At 36.3% G+C, this 20,046-nt stretch overlaps 1 protein-coding gene and 1 pseudogene across 1 annotated transcript; both read left to right on the top strand.

Annotated features, from left to right (window-relative positions):
* The first annotated feature begins 12,761 nt into the window (after positions 1-12,761).
* LOC127122761 (uncharacterized) lies at positions 12,762-14,210 on the top strand. Its single transcript, XM_051053048.1, has one exon. It carries the CDS (start codon positions 12,762-12,764, stop codon positions 14,208-14,210), a length of 1,449 nt encoding a protein of 482 aa, XP_050909005.1.
* Positions 14,211-16,512: 2,302 nt separating this feature from the next.
* On the top strand, positions 16,513-18,376 carry LOC127122760 (DEAD-box ATP-dependent RNA helicase 31-like; annotated as a pseudogene).
* Positions 18,377-20,046: the final 1,670 nt, after the last annotated feature.

The raw sequence follows: 20,046 nt of genomic DNA, 5'->3' as shown, positions 1-20,046 counted from the left end.
ATTTATTTTGTACCCATCCCTTCTTCGTGATGATTCTCCAGTCTTACATTTAGTTAATTTAACACACACATTCAACTTCCGAGAGAGTTCGACGGTGTAAAGATGATGATTCAAGATTCGCTTGAAATGGTAGTCACCTTAATTTATTTTTCATGGATGTTGGTGACCTTTTGACTCTTAATATGGTGGTCACTGAATCTTGTTTTGTTTTGCTGAGGATTTTCATTACCTCTTTTGATTTTTGTTTTGATCCCTAACTTTTCCTGAACTATTTTTTGAAGCTTTTAGTCCACTTGGATTGCCATAATTTTTACCTAAGTCGCCTCTTTAGGGGTTCGACTTAGTGGGCACTTTCTTTGATTTTTTTTGAAAATTTTTGACTGCCATGCCATTGGTCATTGAAGAACAACCGGCATAAATTTTGGATTTTGCATGGTTCCTTCTACACTTCAGGATGTGTGTGAGGAATGGCATGTGGTTGATCCCTATATGGGATGTTTCACCCTGTAAGTCGAACGTGTAGTCAGATTAATTTAACATTACCCATCCCCAGGTTAAATGTGAGGGTTTGTATATCCGAATGGAACACCTACTTCTAGGCTCAAAGTGGTTAACTAGGGATTAACTCCTTATCTCTCCAGTGTTTGGGGATTTAAAAAAATGCTTGTACATCATCAGTAGGATTTTATCTAAAAGCATACCATTAGCAATTATGGGTATTTCGTTTTCGTCATCCTCCCTTCAATTTTTTCTAAAATAACAGTTTGATAAGTGAATGGGAGAAATGTTTTTTGTTTTCTTGTTTATATAAATGGAAAATATTAGTGAATACGAAAGGATCCGTTCAAAACATGCATGACAATTTATTAATATTACCATTAAAGGAAAACAACAATACTTAAAAGCAAATAAGTGTTCAACAATGTAACAAAAATACAAATGAAAATGCTGAAATAGCCCAAATGATTGCCAATGTAGAGGAAGCTCTCTCGTGCTTGGTTCACTGCTGGTCTAGCTTTCTTTAGAGTTTGAGGTTGTCATCCTCATTGAGACCAGTATGATAATCATCTTCAGACCTATTCTTGGCAATTTCTTCCACTCTCTGTACTGATGGACCTGCATGGCTAGGTGAAGGAGTATTGCTGATTTGAAGGCCTTAAGGCGCAAATGAGAATATCTTGGAGTCAAGCAGAGTTTATACCTTGCTCTTGATCACCTTACAATCTTCAGTTGAATGCCCATGTTCCCCAGCATGGAAGTCACATCGAGCATTGGCGTCAAAGCCTGGTGGGTATGGAGAAATTACTAGACTTAGCTCCTTTGGCACTATCAATCCTCTTTTGATTAAATATGGAAGTACTTGACTATATGGCATTGGAAGCGGATCAATATGTCTCTCTGACCTTCTCGACCTTTGTCGGGCATGTTGACGCTACTGATGTGGAGCATTCTATCGTTGGTATGGTTATTGATGTGGAATCTATCGTTGATACTATGGAAGTCCTTGAATTGTAGGATGATACTGATCCTTTGGAGAGAATGATGTCTAATATGGAGCTTATGTAGTTTCACAAATTTAATTAACTTCATTCTCCTCTTCCTTTTGGGAGCTGACAATATATTCATTCTCAACATTTTGGCTATTCGAGGCTTATTGGATTCTTCCACTTTTGAGGCCAAACTCGATGCGTTCTCCAATTGACACCAAGTGAGCGAAGTCTGATGTTGCACTACTTATCATACTTTCGAAGTAAGGACTTTGCAAGGTATCTCTAAATGAGTCCATCAATTATCTCTCTAAGAGTGGTGGTTCGGTGCAAGCCGCTAACTCTCTCCATATTTGGGCATACCCTTTAAAGGGTTCATTGTTTTCCTGAGATAAAGCTCTCAACTGCATTCGATCGGGAGCCATGTCCAAATTGTATTTGTATTGCTTCAAAAGGAATTAGCTAGGTCCAACCATGACCAAATATGATTCCTTTATAACTTCATGTACCAACTCAATGATGCCCTAGTCAAACTGTCTTGGAAACAATGAATCATTAGCTTGTCATTGTGAGCATGAGAGGTCATTTTTCAACAAAACATCACCAAATGGTGTTTCAGATAGTTATCCTCTATATAGTTCTCGAATTTGGTATTTTGAACATTGGGGGTATAACCAGGCCAGGAACCAAACACATGTTTATAGCATTCAGTTCAACAGTATCTCTCCCTTCTATGGCTTTAAGTTTTTTCTCTAGGTTGCGACATCTTCCGGCAATCTCATCTTCTTGTGGTCGTTCAGTATCGATCACCAGGCTTGTCCCTTGGGGATTTGGAATGGAGAATGCAAAGTTGTGATACTCAATAACATCATGATATGAGGAACACCCATCTCGAACAGTGTGACGCTCTTGTACACCAGAGTTATCAACTAGGATTTGCACAAGCTGAGGCTGTGTAGGATCTTTTACTGGAGGTGGAATGACATTCTCCCTAACTATAGTCTGTTGAATGTTGTCCTCTTTCTTTTATAAAGCTATCATAGCCCCCACAAGTTGGTCTATCTGGTTTTTCATTGAGTCTACATCTCCTCTCAATGCAATATGACTTTGCTCCAACGGATCCATGATCTTTCGAGGGATGCTTCAAGTCCGATACGAGTGTCAGGAAATGAGTTGTAGGTTATGGATAAAGGATGGATAAGTTTTTTTTGTATTTTGTGTGGATGTGATATGCAATGCATGATGATGAATGCATATGCAATGGTATGTGAATGAATGTAATGTCATGTTCAGGATCACAGGTTCAATCATGTTCTCAGGTCAATCAGAATAATGGGTAAATGAATGGTATCTCTTATTAAAGGAATCCCATAGGTATGCTCTACAATTTGTAGGTTCCTAGAGTCATGGATCCTTTCTGAGAATGTCACTGCCATGACGAAGGCTAATCGGGCAGTAATACCCTCAAGATGATCTCATCTAGGTGAGGCTTTCGTGTCGTCCCAACAAGGAAGGATCCTTGTGGGCCTCTACTACACAACTCTCGAGTCCAAGGTTCTAACAAGGTTCTCAGAGTCATAGACCGAGGTTGGAAATATTATTGTAAGGTAATAATACATCAAGGGATCTCATCTTATTGGGGCTTTCATATTAACCCCACAAGTTTGAAGCCTCATAGGTTAATACTACACAACCACCATGGATGTAATGGGTTAGAAGGACCCTAGAGTCATTGATCCAACTTGAAAACACCATCGTCGTGACAAAGGCTCGTCGGACAATGATATCTCAACAGAATCTATTCTAGGCGGGGTCTTCGTATCGTCCCAATAAGGAAGGCTCCTTATGGGACTCTACTACATAACCACCATCTTAATCCTATGGTTTTTCTCAGACTCGGGTAGAGAGCCTATCTCACAAAGTGCCAATAATAAGAGAGTCCCAATAGAAATACTGAGAACCAATAGCAGATTATACATAGTAATTATACAATGGGATAAAGAAAAGAAGATCAAAGAAATCACGTAAACAACGCTAACATTCACCATAAATTGGACTAAGTTAGGTTTGACTCTCTCTTGCTTGGAGCATGATATTCCCCAGTAGAGTCGCCGGCTGTCGCATCTCGAAAAATATGATTCCTTGCGATGGTCGCGGAAAAATTAGTTCGAACAAAGTCTCCACCGAACTTTATTTATCCCAATGAAGGAATAGGAAAATATCGATAAAACCTCTGAAAATAGAATAATGGTTTTCACAACCATATTCGGGTTCGAGAATCGATTACGCAAGGCGAAGGTATTAACATCCCTCACGTCCGTTATACTCAATGGGAACCTTTTAGTCTAATTTTCAATTTTAATGTTACCTAATGTTGTTTGTTTTCTTAGAGTGAATAAAGATTGAGAATATAGATGGATTATAACCACAGAAGGGGAGAAAGGGGAGGTTTTTTATTAGTGTGCTCGCCAAGATCTCGCAATCTCGTGCCTACGTATCCCTATGGTGCAATAAGGAAATCAAAGCATTCGTAGTTCGGAGAACTATGGTTTGTTGGTGTGTTTTAATGAACGACTGTTTAGATCGCAATTTAAAGGCTAAACATTGACTTGTCTAAACTCGGTGGAGGCTTAAGCACTAGTTTGTTATGCGTGTTAGAAAGGATTAAACCGTGTTCTTTCTAAAAGGAGTTTTGATCACACTGGGGGGACAAGTTGAATTTAGTACGTTGAATTTTTGGTTATTGGTTTCGATCGGACGAGGGAAATAAAATATACATTTAATGTGTTGAGATGTTTTGCTGGATAACGAATAATCGAATAGTCGAGTAAGGTAACTCATATCCAAATAGTTGAGGAGAGGAATCGAAGGCTCTAGACCATCTCCCTTTTCATACTTAATTGCAAAAGGATTTGATATTAGTTAAGATGTTTTGAATGGATCACGAATACTCGGATAGTCTGTAGCGGGAAATTCATGATCATCAAGCTATTAACAAGCTAGAGATCAAATAATAAGAGTCGCCACCGCGCATTTATTGTTTCCAAGGGAAAAGGGAAAAAGTACGAACAAAACCCAAAAAGTAAGAAGTTTTCAAATAAAAACTAATAAAAGTCAGAGATCACAGGTAAGGGGGTTGGTTACACAGAGGAAAGGTGTTAGCACCCAAAGTATCTTAGGTACTCCTAGGGAGCCCTTTTTGTGTGCATATGTATTTTGTACAAAGTGATGTTTACAAACAAATAGAATGTGGGGATGAGAAAAGAATTCATTAATTATATTTTTGTGTTTGACAAGACCTTCAGACTTGTGCCTACGTACCAACACAAAAATGAGGGATCAAAACCTCGTAGTTTGTGATACAAATTTCAAAATGGATGCATTGATTTTAACAAAATTTAAATTTGAAAGGCACAAAGGCCTAAAATGGTTTGAATGAGTTAGTTCTTTTTGGTTTTTTGAAAGTTTAGGTCAAGTATAGTTATGTTTATTTACAAGTTTGATTTAAGAAAAGAAGTTTGAAAATGCAATGGCATAAGGCCAAAGTTTCTATCTTTTTTTTTGCGAAAGTGGTCAAAGTTTAGAAAAAAAGTAGTTCACAAAGAAGATTTAAAAAAAAAGGGAGGGAGAGATTTTGAAACTAAAGAAATGGGGAGAAGATGAAGAGACTATCCTATGCACAAAATTAAAAGTTTAGAGTTGAAAAGATCTGACCAAATGGGTAGCAATCCAATAGACAAAAATGTCAATAGAAATCCAGAATTCCCTTGGACTTTTTAGAATCAAATAACACACCAATGCACAATTATATTATCTTGAAGTGCAAGGCATCAAATAAAGATGGCCTCATCCAAGCTTATCCATTCCATGATCTTCTTCCAAAATAACCCATGTAATAGATGAATTCCACAAGTCACAGGTTTAAAATAACAGCTTCACAATGATCATTTTGCAAATGAACTTAGAGATATCTTGAATGATGTATCAGATGAAGTTCAAATTGCAAGCACTTGGTTCTTCAACAAATTGGCATTGGCCAAGTCCATTAGCATAGGAAGGTTACCTAGATTCTAAGTCCATTTGTCCAAGATCAAGCCAACAATCCACTCAAAAGTTTCTTATGGTTTTTGTTATTATTATGTACATTAATGGTCAAAGACCACATAAAAAAGCAAAGTATAAACAAACAAAATATATCACACAATATGGTCCAAATGGACAAAGTGAAAATTGCATTAACATAAACAATTAGAATGATATGAACAATGGCAAATGAAATAGAGTGCTAAAAGTAAATTGCATTAAAGTAAAAGCTTGGAATTAAAAGTTAGTAGTTAATAGGTTAAGAGTTAGTATTGTTTTGCTTTTGTTTTTCATTTCAAGACATTCTTTGGAGAACACTCAATCCACTTATCACAAACATGGATCCTTGAACCAAAACATCTTCCAAAGGAAGGAAAGAAGGCCAAGTTTCCACACAATACCATGAAAGAGGGGAGACTTACAATCTCACTAACTAGAATGCTTATGCCTTTTATGTCACAAATTTAGCGCTATGTTAAGCAATCATAATTGGACTTATGTAAAAGTCACAACTATTTGAGGTCAGGAAATAGAATTTTGGTGTTAATGCATGTTAGAGACATACTATAATGGACTCTACTCATGAAACATACCACACACAAAAAGAATATGCAAAAGATGTGGCCTAATCTCATCCATACTCATGTTAATTTTTCAATCAACTAGCATTAGGACTTTGAGATATCATAGGCCAAATGGAGTGAATGAATGAAGAAGGGGAATAAGATGAAGTGGGAGGGGGATGAATGAAATCACCAATTGGTCAAAGGAGGACTTTTACCAAATTAATATCATTCATTCATTTTGGGAGATGGAATGTACATTCCATCAATCCCCTAAATCCAATGATATTAATTTGACAAAGTCAAATCAACCTTGACCAAGGTCCAACAACAAGAGTCAAACTTAAACAAAGTCATCACAATTGGTCAAAAAATTTATTTGACATTTATTCAATTAAAAATAATAAAATAGTGCATTTAAATTAAATACGGTTTGTCCAATTCCTAAAATCTCATTAAAACACCAAAGAAATGGCCATGAGATTTATCATGGGTCAAAAAAAGTCAACGGACCTTGGAGAAAAGATTTCATAATTTTTGGACATTTAAAAATATTTTTAAATAATTAAAAACAAATGAAAAATCAATTAATTCATGAAAAATCAATTAATTCATGAAAAATATTAATAATGATCCAAAAAATAATTTTAATTCAGAATATGAAAGAGAAAAATATTTGAATTTTTTGGGTGAAAGTCCCATATTTTTTGGATCAATATTGAATTTAATATGAATTATTGAAAATAAAACAAATAAAATTAAAATTAAAATATCACAAAAAACGTGGACCACTTTATCTCCCTCATTAATTGAGGTGGCAGATCAAGTGGCCAGGAGCGCGCTATCTACCATAGTCCTTAGTCAGCGCGTGGCAACTTTGGTAATCAAAACCAATGCCTAGGATTAAAACAAAATGAATGGATCATGTGGTTCAGAGACTTGCCAACGCATCGCCGGAGCCAGAGCTCCGGTCATCTTCTCTGGTGTACCTCACCGGACTGGTTCACCATCAACCATCACCAAAATTAAAAACAAGGACATTATCTTAAAGTAAAAATGGCACTAAGCTCGAATCTGGCCTCAATTCACTCTAACTCCAAGTATATTGAGTGATACATGGAGTTGAAATTTGAGGTACACGAACTAAGCTGCTTCGATTTGGCCTCAAAGCAACGCAATCTTCTTGCCTATATTGGTAGAAATTCAAACAACCAAAGAATCATTAGAATTGAGCAAGAATTTGAGAGAATCGAAGAGTTCAAAATTTCTGGAAAATACCTTCAATGGAGGTCTGGATTCACCTGATCTTGATCTTGCTTGTGCTTGATCTCACTTCACTTGCTTGTAGAAGAAGGATTAGATGCTTGAAAGGCTATGGATTCCTGGAGATTTGAATTTCAAAACAGTGGAAATTCAACCTCAAATTCAAAAGAATTTCTCAGGCTTATCCTTTGCAAAGTGAGGGTTTGAGATAGGGGATCAAAGTTGGCGTGAATGTGTGTTCATTTCTGAGCAATTGAAGCTCTATTTATAGCCAAAACAGTTGATAATTGCACACTTCAAATCACTTTCCAATTTTGGCAAATGGTGATGCAAGGGTGCATGGGCGCGCACAGGCCCATGAAATCATTGCTTGAGGTCCACAAATTAATGTTGGATAGTATGAATTAAGCTTGGATTGCAAGGCAAGTGTGCATTGATGTTTGAAGTTTGATCCTTGCCAAGTGATATCACCATGTTCATGCCATGCGCAGCCTATGCATTCCTTGTCCAAAATGCATGAACTTGAGCTCTTTGGATAGGTGAGATCAAGAGGGACAACTTTCATGTTCAAGACTTTTTCATTTGGAGCTTGGATCTTGGATAAATTTGAGGTGGGAGTTTGGAAAATTTTGACATATCGAAAATTTTCTAAGTCTCAAGCCATATGTCTCAATATTCCACCTTGCTTAACTTTTTATATGAGCTTCAAATGAGAAACGTGTCTTAATAAAAATTGTAGATCTCTCAAAGACCTTCAAAATGGTCACTAATTTCATGTCATTTGGATTTGAAATGATAGAGTTATGCATTTTTTAAGTTTGGAAAAATCACTTGATCAATGGTATAGGTCAAAAGTGACCTATAATGTAACCTCATATCACATGCTCAAAAAAGTTTAATTATCTCCCACTCTAAACATCAAAGTTGAAGTAGACACATTTAATTTGATTTTTCAACTTGGAAATATTTCATCTCATAAAAATTGAACAAGTTATGGCCTTGGGAAGTTGACTTTCAAATTGGGGTTTAGACAAAATGACCTATAATATTTCAACATATAAAATGACTTTACAAGCAAAACTAGCTCTAGGTCTCAACATGAGAGTTGTTTGGAATGTCATTTAGAGTATGTTTTATCTTAGAATCATTTTCATATGGTGAACATTGTAGGAGATAGGGTCTAGGGAGACCTAGTTTTGATCAGATGAATTCATCTGGCCAACCACCATCAACCAACTTGCTAACCTTCAACTCTCTTGACCTTTTAGGATCATGGTAGATCATATATGCCTAAGATGATGAATTTTGAAGTGTCCCTTGAGAAATTTGATCAATTGGTGAGATATCTTGTTGGAGAAGTTACTCAAGATACCCAATCAAACTAGGGTTTCCATGGAAAATCACCCTCAAACTCTTGAAGAAAACTTGATCAATATAACATGTAGAGAACATTGGGATTCATATATGATGATCATAACCATTCTTGAATCAATTATTGGTTGTGCTCTTTGTTCATGAGGATCTCAAACCCTAGATGTGAACTTGATGAATCAATGGAATCATGCCCTTCCTACAAAAGAGTTAGACAAATGCAAAGACATATTTTTGGTATTTTGGTTAGTGAAATGATAAAATACAAGTATGATAAAATCACAAAGTGCTTGGTGATCTCTCCCAAAACAAACCCAATGAAAAGGGGTAAGGAGGATGCCAAGATGTGATCCCAATGCTAATGCTTATGATGAAATTGCATGAGGGATCTTAGGGTCAAAAATTGGGGTCTTACATAGTCAATTAAGGAAACTCATATCCAAATAGTCGAGGAGAGGAATCGAAGGCTCTAGACCATGTCCCTTTTCATCCTTAACTGCAAAAGGATTTGATAATAGTTAAGATGTTTTGAGTGGATGACGAATACTCGGATAGTCGAGTAAGGCAACTCGTATCCAAATATTCGGGAAACGGAATAGAAGGCTCTAAACCACTTTATTTTTCATCCAAGTTATTATGAAAATAGGTATGTATGTGGTTGACATGTTTTAGATAAACGACAAATACTCGAATGACTGAGTAAGGGAACTGATATCCAAGTATTTGAGGAGAGGAATCGAAGGCTCAAGACCATCTCCCTTTTCGTTCAGTTTATTATGAAAATGATTTGATTTAATTGGTTTATAAGTTTTTAGAGAAATAACAATTTTTTGAATAACCGAGTAAGGGAACTCGTATTCAAACAATCAAGAAGAGGAGTTGAAGGCTCAAAACCATCCCCCTTTTCATCTCTAATGAAATGGTGGTTAATTGTAATTAAGTATTTTGAATTGATTTGAATAAAAATACTCGATGTTGGATCGAGGTTTGAATGTGTGTTTTATGGATGAAATGGATTTTATTTAGTGAACCAATCATCTAATCGATTAAATAAAATCGAATAGGTCTCATTATAAGAAGCACAAGAGTAAGCTATGTGAGGTTGATGGAAATTGTAAAAGCAATCGGCTTACAAGGGTATAGAAATGGACCTCAATATTAAATCGAGAATTATGCGATTTTAGTGGTTTAAAGTGGTTTTTGCATTAATGATGAAATGGAGTGGGCTTAGCTTGAAAATGATGTGAAGTTGTGGTAGTGAAAGAAAACGATCAATTTCTAGTTAACAAAATTAATTTATTAAAGTTCAGTTAAATCAATTAATTAAGTTAAGTAAGACTAATTATTAAAATTATTTAATTAAATCAAATGATCAAGTTCATTAAAATTGATTACTCAATGTTAAACTAATTAAGAAAAATTTCAGTTAATTAATTAATTTAATTAAAAGAGAAAGGGTTAGGAGATAATGTCGATTAAAAATACATTGGATTGAATTGGTCACAATATGCTCAAAAAATGGTTTGTACACAGCGACAATAGAGTTGGAATGTCGTATGTAAAGACCGAAACACGGTAAAATATCATATTGATCTATTGAAATTTGGCGGCATAACGGCATAAATTCAAATCAGTGGAATAAAACTCGGCTTTCATGCAATGTAATAAAATTGAATAACATAACAACTATCGACATTATAATTACCATGGCATTAAGAAATATATTGACATCACGATTATCATAATGAAATGAAAATAAAACTTAAAACAATTATAAAAACCTGCCATGAGGTGTAAATAAGAAACAAGATGGGCTCAAGCTCATACTTAAAAACCAAGCCCAAAATAGAGCCCAAAGACATCAAAATTAATTGACTTACTAAATAAAAATAAAAATAAATATATATAAAGAAAATAAAATGAAAACTAAATGTAAAATAGAAACAATTAGTATCTAAAATAAGAACAAACATAAAAAAATGAGACTTATCTCAAACTAAATAATCAAAAGCGTGTTTCACAACTTGCTAACATTGTTCTTCATCGTTCATCATCGGTAATATTGTATCCTCTCTATCACCGTGGTTCATCCTCTTTTTTAAAAATGAAAATGTAAGTACAATCCAGATTCGACGGACCCAAACAATTCTAATAGCTTTTACTCAAACAATAGAAGACACAACCTCAGTATGCACAAATACAGTACCATAAATTGAATAACAAAAACTCTTGTTGATGAAGATTGTTTGACGCTGAGTTGTTGTTGTCGGCGGAATATTCCGGAAACTCATGGTTTTGCCAAACGTTTGAACCATTGTAGCCCCGACAGGATGTAACCGACTCACCATTCCCAACTTGAAACTCGTAGAACGATTAAACCAGACATGAACTCGATCTTCACAACAATATCCCCATTCTTTCTTACTGTGCTAAGCCAAGAAAAATAATGGAAACGCAAACAACCAAATTGTTCTTCAGATTAATTCGTCATCCCAAAGGAGAATTCCTCGATCTTCTGCAAATATTTCACAATGAAGATCATTGCTAACTAATAAACTTCCTTAGTTCAGTAGGATGCGGGTGGTTTATGATGAAGGGGCTTGCGTTGAATCTGACACGGAGGTCGTTAATAGCAGTGGTTTTGTGCGTTAGAATCGTGAATCGCGGATGTGTGGTGTTGTTCACGGTGGATGAAAGAGTTTAGGTTTTGAATGGTAGTGGAAGGAAATTTGGGGTTGTGTTCGGGATGAAGAACACGGACAGAGAGAAGATGAGGGATTCGTGGTTGTTGGTGGTGCTCGAAGGAGGCGTTGTGTGTTGGTTTTCGGTGGATAGGAACAACGGTGTAGTGAGGAAGAAGACAGGATTTTTCCTTTTTTGCCCCAAAAGTTTTAGAGAGAGGATCATTTTTTTCAGAAGAAGAGGTTTGTGATTTCTCTTTCTATTTTTTATTTTTAGAAAAGAAGGCCCCTAAAAAAAGATCCATTGTGAATTGAGTTTTTCTCCTCAAAGGTGGGGACGTGTCTCCCCTTTTTATAGGTGAGGAATTCTTATCTTCATTGCCAGTTGTTTTTCCCTTGTGGCCACCGAAAATGCCAAAAATGAGTTGGCTTGGAGAGCATCCTCATTCCTCTTTCCGCGTTGAGAGAGAGGGTCTCTTTCTTTGTCATTTGGGACATGTGTCACCAAGTGGCAGGAAAGAATGGGATATTTTCTCTTTCTGATTTCATTAATTTAATTAAATCAATTAATTACTATTTTTGATTGGGTGAATTGAAATGGACAAGGATTACTAATGAAGACCATTGATTAATCATGATCTAACGATCATAATTAAATCCAAGAAGCACACAAACAAACACATTTTTAAAATATCTAAAATACCCCTTCTAGATGATTTAATTGATTTAAAATAAATTAAATCAGTTGAATCAAACAAAATTCAAATTTCTAAATAAAAATAAAATAAAGACATGGAAATTTCTATTTTATTATCCTGGTCAATTTTCCAAAAGAATAAAAATAAAACGACTAAAAATGAATAAAAATCAGGCACAAATATGCTCGAAAAATTAAATCGAATGCACTAAAATGATCAGCGTGAAAAAAACCTCTTGAAAAAATAAAGCATTCGATTTAATTTTGAAATAAATTTTGACCGGTTAAACAGGCATAGATTGATCAAAATGCGACTTGAAAAAGTCATTAAAAAACATAACGAGCACACCAGGTTAAAATACGTGAACCATAGATTAATAATACTGACGTCTACAAGCTCGATTTCGAAACTTTTTACCTGTTGATTTTGCATGTTCTTGAGAAATAATTTAACCAATTTGTCTCTCTATTTGAGAATTTATATAGGCTAACATTTTAGGTGTTATTAAAAATTAAATGCATGTTATGCTATACAATTGATACAAATTGAAAATAAAATCGAATGTTTGAAAATTTTAAAAATACCCGGACAAAGTTGGGGTATGACACAAGGGATATGGATGAAGATAAGCATGAGGTAAATGCCACAGTACCCCGTTTTAATATCCTAGAACTAGTTGCAATTGCATATAATGGCCATAAGTCTATTGTTTCTCCATTGGTCATTCGTTTGGTGGGTCCTATGCCCTATGAGTCTGGTAGAGTTATTCCTTACAAGTACAATGCTACCATGTTGGAAGATGGTAAAGAAGTTCATATTCCTTCCTTTTCTTCTGTTGTAAACATTACCGATGTAATTGGTGTGACCCAGAGTGGTCGAGTATTTGCTGCTGCAACTCCTAAAAGAACTAAAGATGTTATGGTGGGGAAGCCAACTCAAGCGATAACTCATGTTATGCAGTCTGGCCAGTCCAGCGGTGTGGATCAGAATTCTGATAAGGATGAAGTGTTAAAATTAATTAAGAGAAGTGATTTTAATATGGTGGGTCAGTTATTGCACACCCCGTCCAAGATATTTGTCTTATATTTGCTGATTAATTCAAAAGCTCACCGAGAGGCTTTGGAGAAGGTCCTGGAGCAAGCCTATGTGGATCACGATGTAACAATTGGTCAGTTTGATAGCATTGTGGCCAATATTACAACATGTAACAATCTGAGCTTCAGTACTGAAGAGTTTCCCGAGCAGGGGAGGAACCATAACTTGGCTTTGCACATCTCTATGAACTGTCAAGAAGATGCCATGTCCAATATGCTGATGGACACTGGCTCTTCTCTGAATGTTACGCCCATGTCTACTATGTCCAAGCTCTCCCATCAAGGTGCTCCGATGAGGTTTAGTGGGGTTGTTATGAAAGTCTTCGATGGCTCGAGGAAGACCGTAATTGGGGAAGTTGATCTCCCAATAAAGATAGGTCCGTGTTTATTTCAGATCACTTTTCAAGTGATGGATATTCATCCCACCTACAATTGTCTCTTAGGTCGTCCATGGATTCATAAAGTTGGGGCAGTGACTTCACCTCTCCGTCAAAAGTTAAAGTTTATGAAGAATGGGAAGTTAGTGGTCATGGGTGGTGAGCAGGTCATGTTAGTGAGTCATCTCTCTTCATTTTCATACATTGATGTTGACGAAGTTGTGGGAACTCCATTTCAAGCTCTTTCTGTTGATGATAATGTTGTTAAGAAGAATGGAGCATCCATGACTTCTTTGAAAGACGCGCAACAAGTGGTGAATGGTAAATCTTCTAGATGGGGACAAGTTGTCGAACTTGCTAAGAACAAGAACATAGTTGGTTTAGGCTTTTCACCTAGTTCAACCCGAAGAGATTTGAAGCAAATTAAAGGAATTTTTCACAGTGTTGGCTTCATTCATTCCAAAGATCAGTCTGTTTCAGCAATCTTGAAAGATGATGAAGAGCAAGAAGCATCGAGCTTTGTGACGCATGGTTTGATATACCAGAATTGGCCTGCTGTTGATGTTCCTTTTGTTGTTCACATGTCAAAGTAATATGTTTTTTTTTTGTTATTTTCAAAAATCCTTTCACTATGCCCAAGGTGAAAGTAAATCTATGTGGGCTTTGTTTCAGATTTTGTCATCATTAAGAAAATGTTATTTCATTTATCCATATTATGTTCTCTTTTCGCTTTTTTTTAATAATGGTAACATAAAAAACCAAGATAATAATCACTTTTATATCGGCATCACAATGTGAGTTTGTTTGTTCATATTCTAAAATAAATCATAAAATCATTATGCAGATTGATTGTTAAACCCATTGAAAACAATGACCCTATGCCCTCTTTCAACTTTGAGTTACATGTATTTGAAATGGAAGAAGAGGATGTTGAAGAGATTCTTGATGATATTTCCTGTTTGCTTGAGCATGAGGAAAAGACCATTCATACTCATAAAGAGCAATTGGAAAGAAGTCAAAATGGGGGGCATTGCTTTGTCCAGATGTTAAGAAGAAGGGGATGGTAAAGCTTCTTAGAGAATATGTGGATGTATTTGCTTGGTCTTATCAAGATATGCCATGTCTGGATACTGATATTATGGATCATAGATTACCATTGAATCCAAAATGTCTGCCGGTTAAACAAAAGTTGAGAAGAACTCATCCCGATATGGATGTTAAGATGAAAGAGGAGGTATAAGATCCTATTGATGTTGGTTTCTTTATTACGTTTTAGTATCCTCAATGGGTGGCCAACATTGTGCCTGTTCCAAAGAAGGATGGTAAAGTTCAGATCTGTGTTGATTATAGAGACTTGAGCAAAGCTAGCCCGAAGGATGATTTTCCCTTATCGCACATTGACATGTTGGTAGATAATACAACCAAGTTCAATGTCTTCTCCTTTATGGATGGTTTCTCCGGTTATAATCAGATCAAGATGGCACCCGAGGATATGGAAAAGAAAACATTCATTACATCCTGGAGAACATTCTGCTATAGAATGATGCCTTTTGGTTTAAAGAATGTTGGTGCAACGTACCAAAGAGCCATGACTGCCCTTTTCCATGACATGATGCACAAAGAGATAGAAGTCTATGTTAATGGTATGATTGTTAAGTCAAAGACTGAAGAAGATCATGTTAGGTATTTGCTAAAGTTGTTTCAGTGGTTGAGAAAGTTTAAACTCCATTTGAATCCTAATAAATGTACTTTTTGTGTCCGTTCAGGAAAGTTGTTGGGTTTCATTGTCATCCAGAAAGGTATTGAAGTATATCCTAATAAAGTCATAGCTATTCGAGAGATGTCTACACCAAAGATAGAAAAACAAGTCAGAGGATTCTTCAGGCGTCTAAATTACATATGAGGATTTATATCTCACATGATTGCCACGTATGGGCCAATATTAAAGCTTCTCCATTAAGATCAAGGATGTGTTTGGACAAAAAACTGCGCAAAAGCTTTTGGCAACATCAAGGAGTATCTGCTTGAACCTCCTATCTTGTCTCCTCCAATGGAAGGAAGACCATTGATTATGCATTTAACTATGTTAGAAGAGTCCATGGCTTGTGTGCTTGGACAACAAGATGAAACTGGTAGAAAGGAGCATTCCATCTACTATCTGAGTAAGAAGTTTATAGACTGTGAGTCTCGGTATTCCATGTTCGAGAAGACTTGTTGTGCTCTAGCCTGGGCTGCCAAACGTCTGCGCCAATATATGATTAATCATACCACTTGGTTGATATCCAAAATCGATCTAATCAAGTATATTTTTGAAAAGCCTGCTTTGACTGGAATGATTGCTCGTTGGCAGATGTTATTGTTTGAATATGATATTGAGTACCGTGCTCAGAAGGCGATTAAAGGAAGTATTCTTACCGATCATTTGGCTCACCGATCGATCGATGATTATCAATCCATCAAGTTTGACTTCCCTGATGAAGATGTTATGTATTTAAAAGCTAAAGATTGTGATTAATCGTTGCCTGAAGAAGGACCAGAGCCTAGATCCCGGTGGGGTTAGTATTTGATGGAGCTATTAATGCTTATCAGAATGGAATTGAGGCAATCATTATTACTCATACGGGTTCTCATATCCCTTTCACTACAAGATTGATGTTTGATTGTATGAATTACGTGGAAGAATATGAAGCTTGTATCATGGGTCTTGAAGAAGCCATTGATTTGAGGATTAAGATCCTTGATGTATATGGAGATTCAACCTTAGTGGTTAATCATATTAAAGGAGAATGAGAGACTCTTCACCCTAGTTTGATTCCCTATAAATATTATGAAAGGAGTTTGTTGACTTTCTTTAATAATGTTGAGTTTCATTATATACCTCGTGAAGAGAATCAGATGGCAGATGCTTTGGCTACTTTGTCTTTTATGTATAAGGTACACTACGCCAAAAACTGGAATAGACAGCGCACCTTAGAGGGCGCTTTATTATAAAAGCGCACTCTAAAGTGAAGCGAAAAAATAAGGAGCGAACAACTGGAATAGACAGCGCACTTTAGAGGGCGCTTTTGTAATAAAGCGCCCTCTAAGGTGAAGCGAAAAAATAAGGAGGAGATAGAGGGACAACAATACAGGGCGCTTTTTAGAAAGCGCCCTCTAAGGTTACCCTTAGAGGGCGCTTTTAAAAAAGCGCTCTATAAGTCCATGTGCATTTCCAGTTTATAAAGCGCTTTTGGAAAGCCTTAGAGAGCGCTTTCATAAGCGCCCTCTTAGGCCCCCTTTAGAGGGCGCTTTTTTTCCACAAGCGCCCTCTAAGGTCCCCTTTAGTAAACATTAAAATTATAACATACTGTGCGTTTTGTTATTTCACTCTCTGTTATTTTCGTTCTTTTTCACGTTAGGGTTCTCACTGCTACGATTTTCGCTACTTCTAAGGCGTTCTCCTTCCACCTCTGTTAGATCTACGACGTTTCCTCCTTCTATTAATTCGTTGTTGGCTATTCAATTTTGACACCATAGGTATTTTTCTAATCTTCATATTACTTGGTTTCTCTTCTGACGTTCGCTATTGTTCATTTTTGGTTTCATTTTTCTTGGTTCATACATTTATTGAGTATTCTGATGAATTCTGGAAGTCAAAGGGTCTTATCTTGGTTACTTCGGATGTATCTGCACGTGCAGTTGATTATCCAGATGTTACTCTTGTTGTACAGGTATATTTGGATCTCCTTCCTTGTTTCACTTGTGACTATATTACCAGCATGCTCGTGTCCATATGAATTTCTGTCCTGTTTAACGCATACTCGTAAGGACACTCAATACATACATTTGCTAAAAGTGCAAGCCTTTTTTATTATGATTTGCCAAATTATTTAACGCTTTTATTGATTTCAAATTGTCATGTTTCTTCCATTTCTACAATGAACAGGTTGGTCTACCGGCTGATAGGGAACAATATATACATCGACTAGGTAGAACGGGGCGAAGAGGAAAAGAAGGGCAGGGCATACTGCTACTAGCTCCTTGGGAAGAGTTCTTTTTAGCTACTGCAAAAGATTTACCTATTGGGAAAGCTCCGGTCCCTTCAGTTGATCCTGACACTAAGAAAAAGGTATACTTGGATATACAAGGGAGACAATTATTGATTTTCTTCTAATACTTTAGCTAGTTTTTAGACAAACAAACCAATATGTGGAGCAACGATTAGCTACGAGTTTGGCAGGATCGCGGTCTGTCACCATGATTTTGGCAAAAACTAAATTTTAAAGCTTTAGCAAAATTACAATGCCACCTCGAGTTCATTAAACTCACTGTGATTCCAACGATGCACTTACATTTTAAATTGTTAACAGGTGGAAAGGGCTCTATCCAATGTGGAGATGACAAATAAAGAAGTAGCATATCAGGCATAGCTTGGTTACTACAACTCTAACAAGAAAGTGGGGAAATATAAGTATAGGTTAGTGGAGCTTGCAAATGAGTTCAGTCGATGCATGGGGCTTGATAGCCCTCTAGCTATTCCTAAGCTTGTCCTTGGCAAGATGGGTCTTAAAAATATCCCTGGTTTACGTTCCAAATAGGTTTCCATTCAATTTCTGATAACAGTCTTGTGAAAGAGAGAAATGTTCTTGAATTGAAATGCCCCCACTTATAGTTTGATTTTAAGACTTGAAACATCTAAATTTCAACTATCATAGTAATTTTTTCTGTATATTTTGTACTTCTAGATGAATTATCATTTAACAAGTACTGCAGAAACTTCAGTTCCAGATGAATTTGTACTGTAAATCACTGATGCGAACTGTCTAAAATAGATATTCAATCATTAGTTTATGATTTAAAACATATACCTCGAATTGTTTTATATTTTGTGTGTTGAAAAATGATAAGAATATATTTTGATGTTTTTGCTTTGGTCATTCCCATTGTTATTTTATAATATTTTGTGTGTTGAAAAATGATAAGAATATACAGTTTTAGGTGTACTGCTTCAATATACAGGTTGTCTAAAATAACCACCCACTTTAGAGGGCGCTTTCCAAAATAAGCGCCCTCTAAACCCTTTAAATTTCCACTTTAGAGGGCGCTTTCCAGTAAAAGCGCCCTCTAAACCCTTAAAAGTTTCCACTTTAGAGGGCGCTTTCCAGTAAAAGCGCCCTCTAAACCCTTAAAAGTTTCCACTTTAGAGGGCGCTTTCTTTAAAAAGCGCCCTCTAAAGTGGCCCTTAAAGGGCTTAAAGAGCCACTTTAGAGAGCGCTTTCACCAGGAAAAAAAACGCTGTCTTTACCTATGCCAGCGCCAGATTAGAGGGCGCTTTAAAGCGCTGTTATAGGCCAAAAAAAGCGCCCTCTTTTCCCTTATTTGGCGTAGTGGTAAATCGTAGGAATGACGCGCCCATTATCAAAATTATGCACCTTGATAGGCCTGCTCATGTGATTGCAGCAGAAGAAGTTATAAATGATAAGTCTTGGTATCATGATATCAAGTGTTTCCTCCAAAGTCAGGAGTACCCGCTTTGAGCATCCAGCAAAGACAATAAGACTTTGAGAAGACTAGCTGGCAATTTCTTTCTGAATGGAGATGTGTTATACAAGAAAAACTTTGACATGATCTTGCTCAGATGCGTGGATAGACACGAAGCAGACTTGTTAATGCAAGAAGTTCATAAAGGATCCTTTGGTACTCATGCCAATGGACATGCAATGGCTAAAAAGATGTTAAGGGCAGGTTACTATTGGCTGACAATGGAATTTGATTGTTGTAAATATGTGAAAAAGTGCCATAAATGTCAGATTTATGCTGATAAGATCCATGTGCCTCCGGCACTTCAAAATGTTACTTCATCCCCATGCCCTTTCTCTATGTGGGGAATCAACATGATTGTATGATTGAACCCGAGTGGGAAATCTAGGCAAAAGTTAGGGATTATGGCAAGTAATTGCATCAGGCCATACTTGATCATTTGAAGCAACGATGTCTATCAAAGGTCCTCATACAGTCATCCATGGCCGAAGTTCAGAGCATAGCAAAATTCAAAGTTGTTAGGGAGAATAGTGGTCATTGTATTTTAATGTAGCCCTTTCCATGTATTTACCATTTTTCAACTTTTTAATGATCCATGGAGTCATGCCATTTGTAGACTACCATTCTATTAATAAATTTAAGCCTTCTGCCCATTCGTTTGTTATTCTTGTCTTGTTTCAGTTTACGAAATTTAATTAATTTTTTATAATTATTTTTTAAACAAAAGATATATAAACAATCATTTTTTGAAATTTGAAAAAATACATTCTTCCTCGACTTGTGAATATAAGAGAGGAATGCTAACAGAAAACTCAAGGATGGTAAAATCTTAAAGAGCGGAGCTTAGTGGTCCCCCCCAAGCAGGATTTTCCCCTTTTGTTGCATGTATCCAAGAATATCAGTTTCCCC

Source organism: Lathyrus oleraceus, chromosome 2, assembly GCF_024323335.1.
Source record: "Lathyrus oleraceus cultivar Zhongwan6 chromosome 2, CAAS_Psat_ZW6_1.0, whole genome shotgun sequence".
In the NCBI taxonomy this organism is placed as follows: domain Eukaryota; kingdom Viridiplantae; phylum Streptophyta; class Magnoliopsida; order Fabales; family Fabaceae; genus Lathyrus; species Lathyrus oleraceus.
Note: the sequence above shows the minus strand (reverse complement) of the source record. Positions and strands in the feature narration are given on the sequence as shown.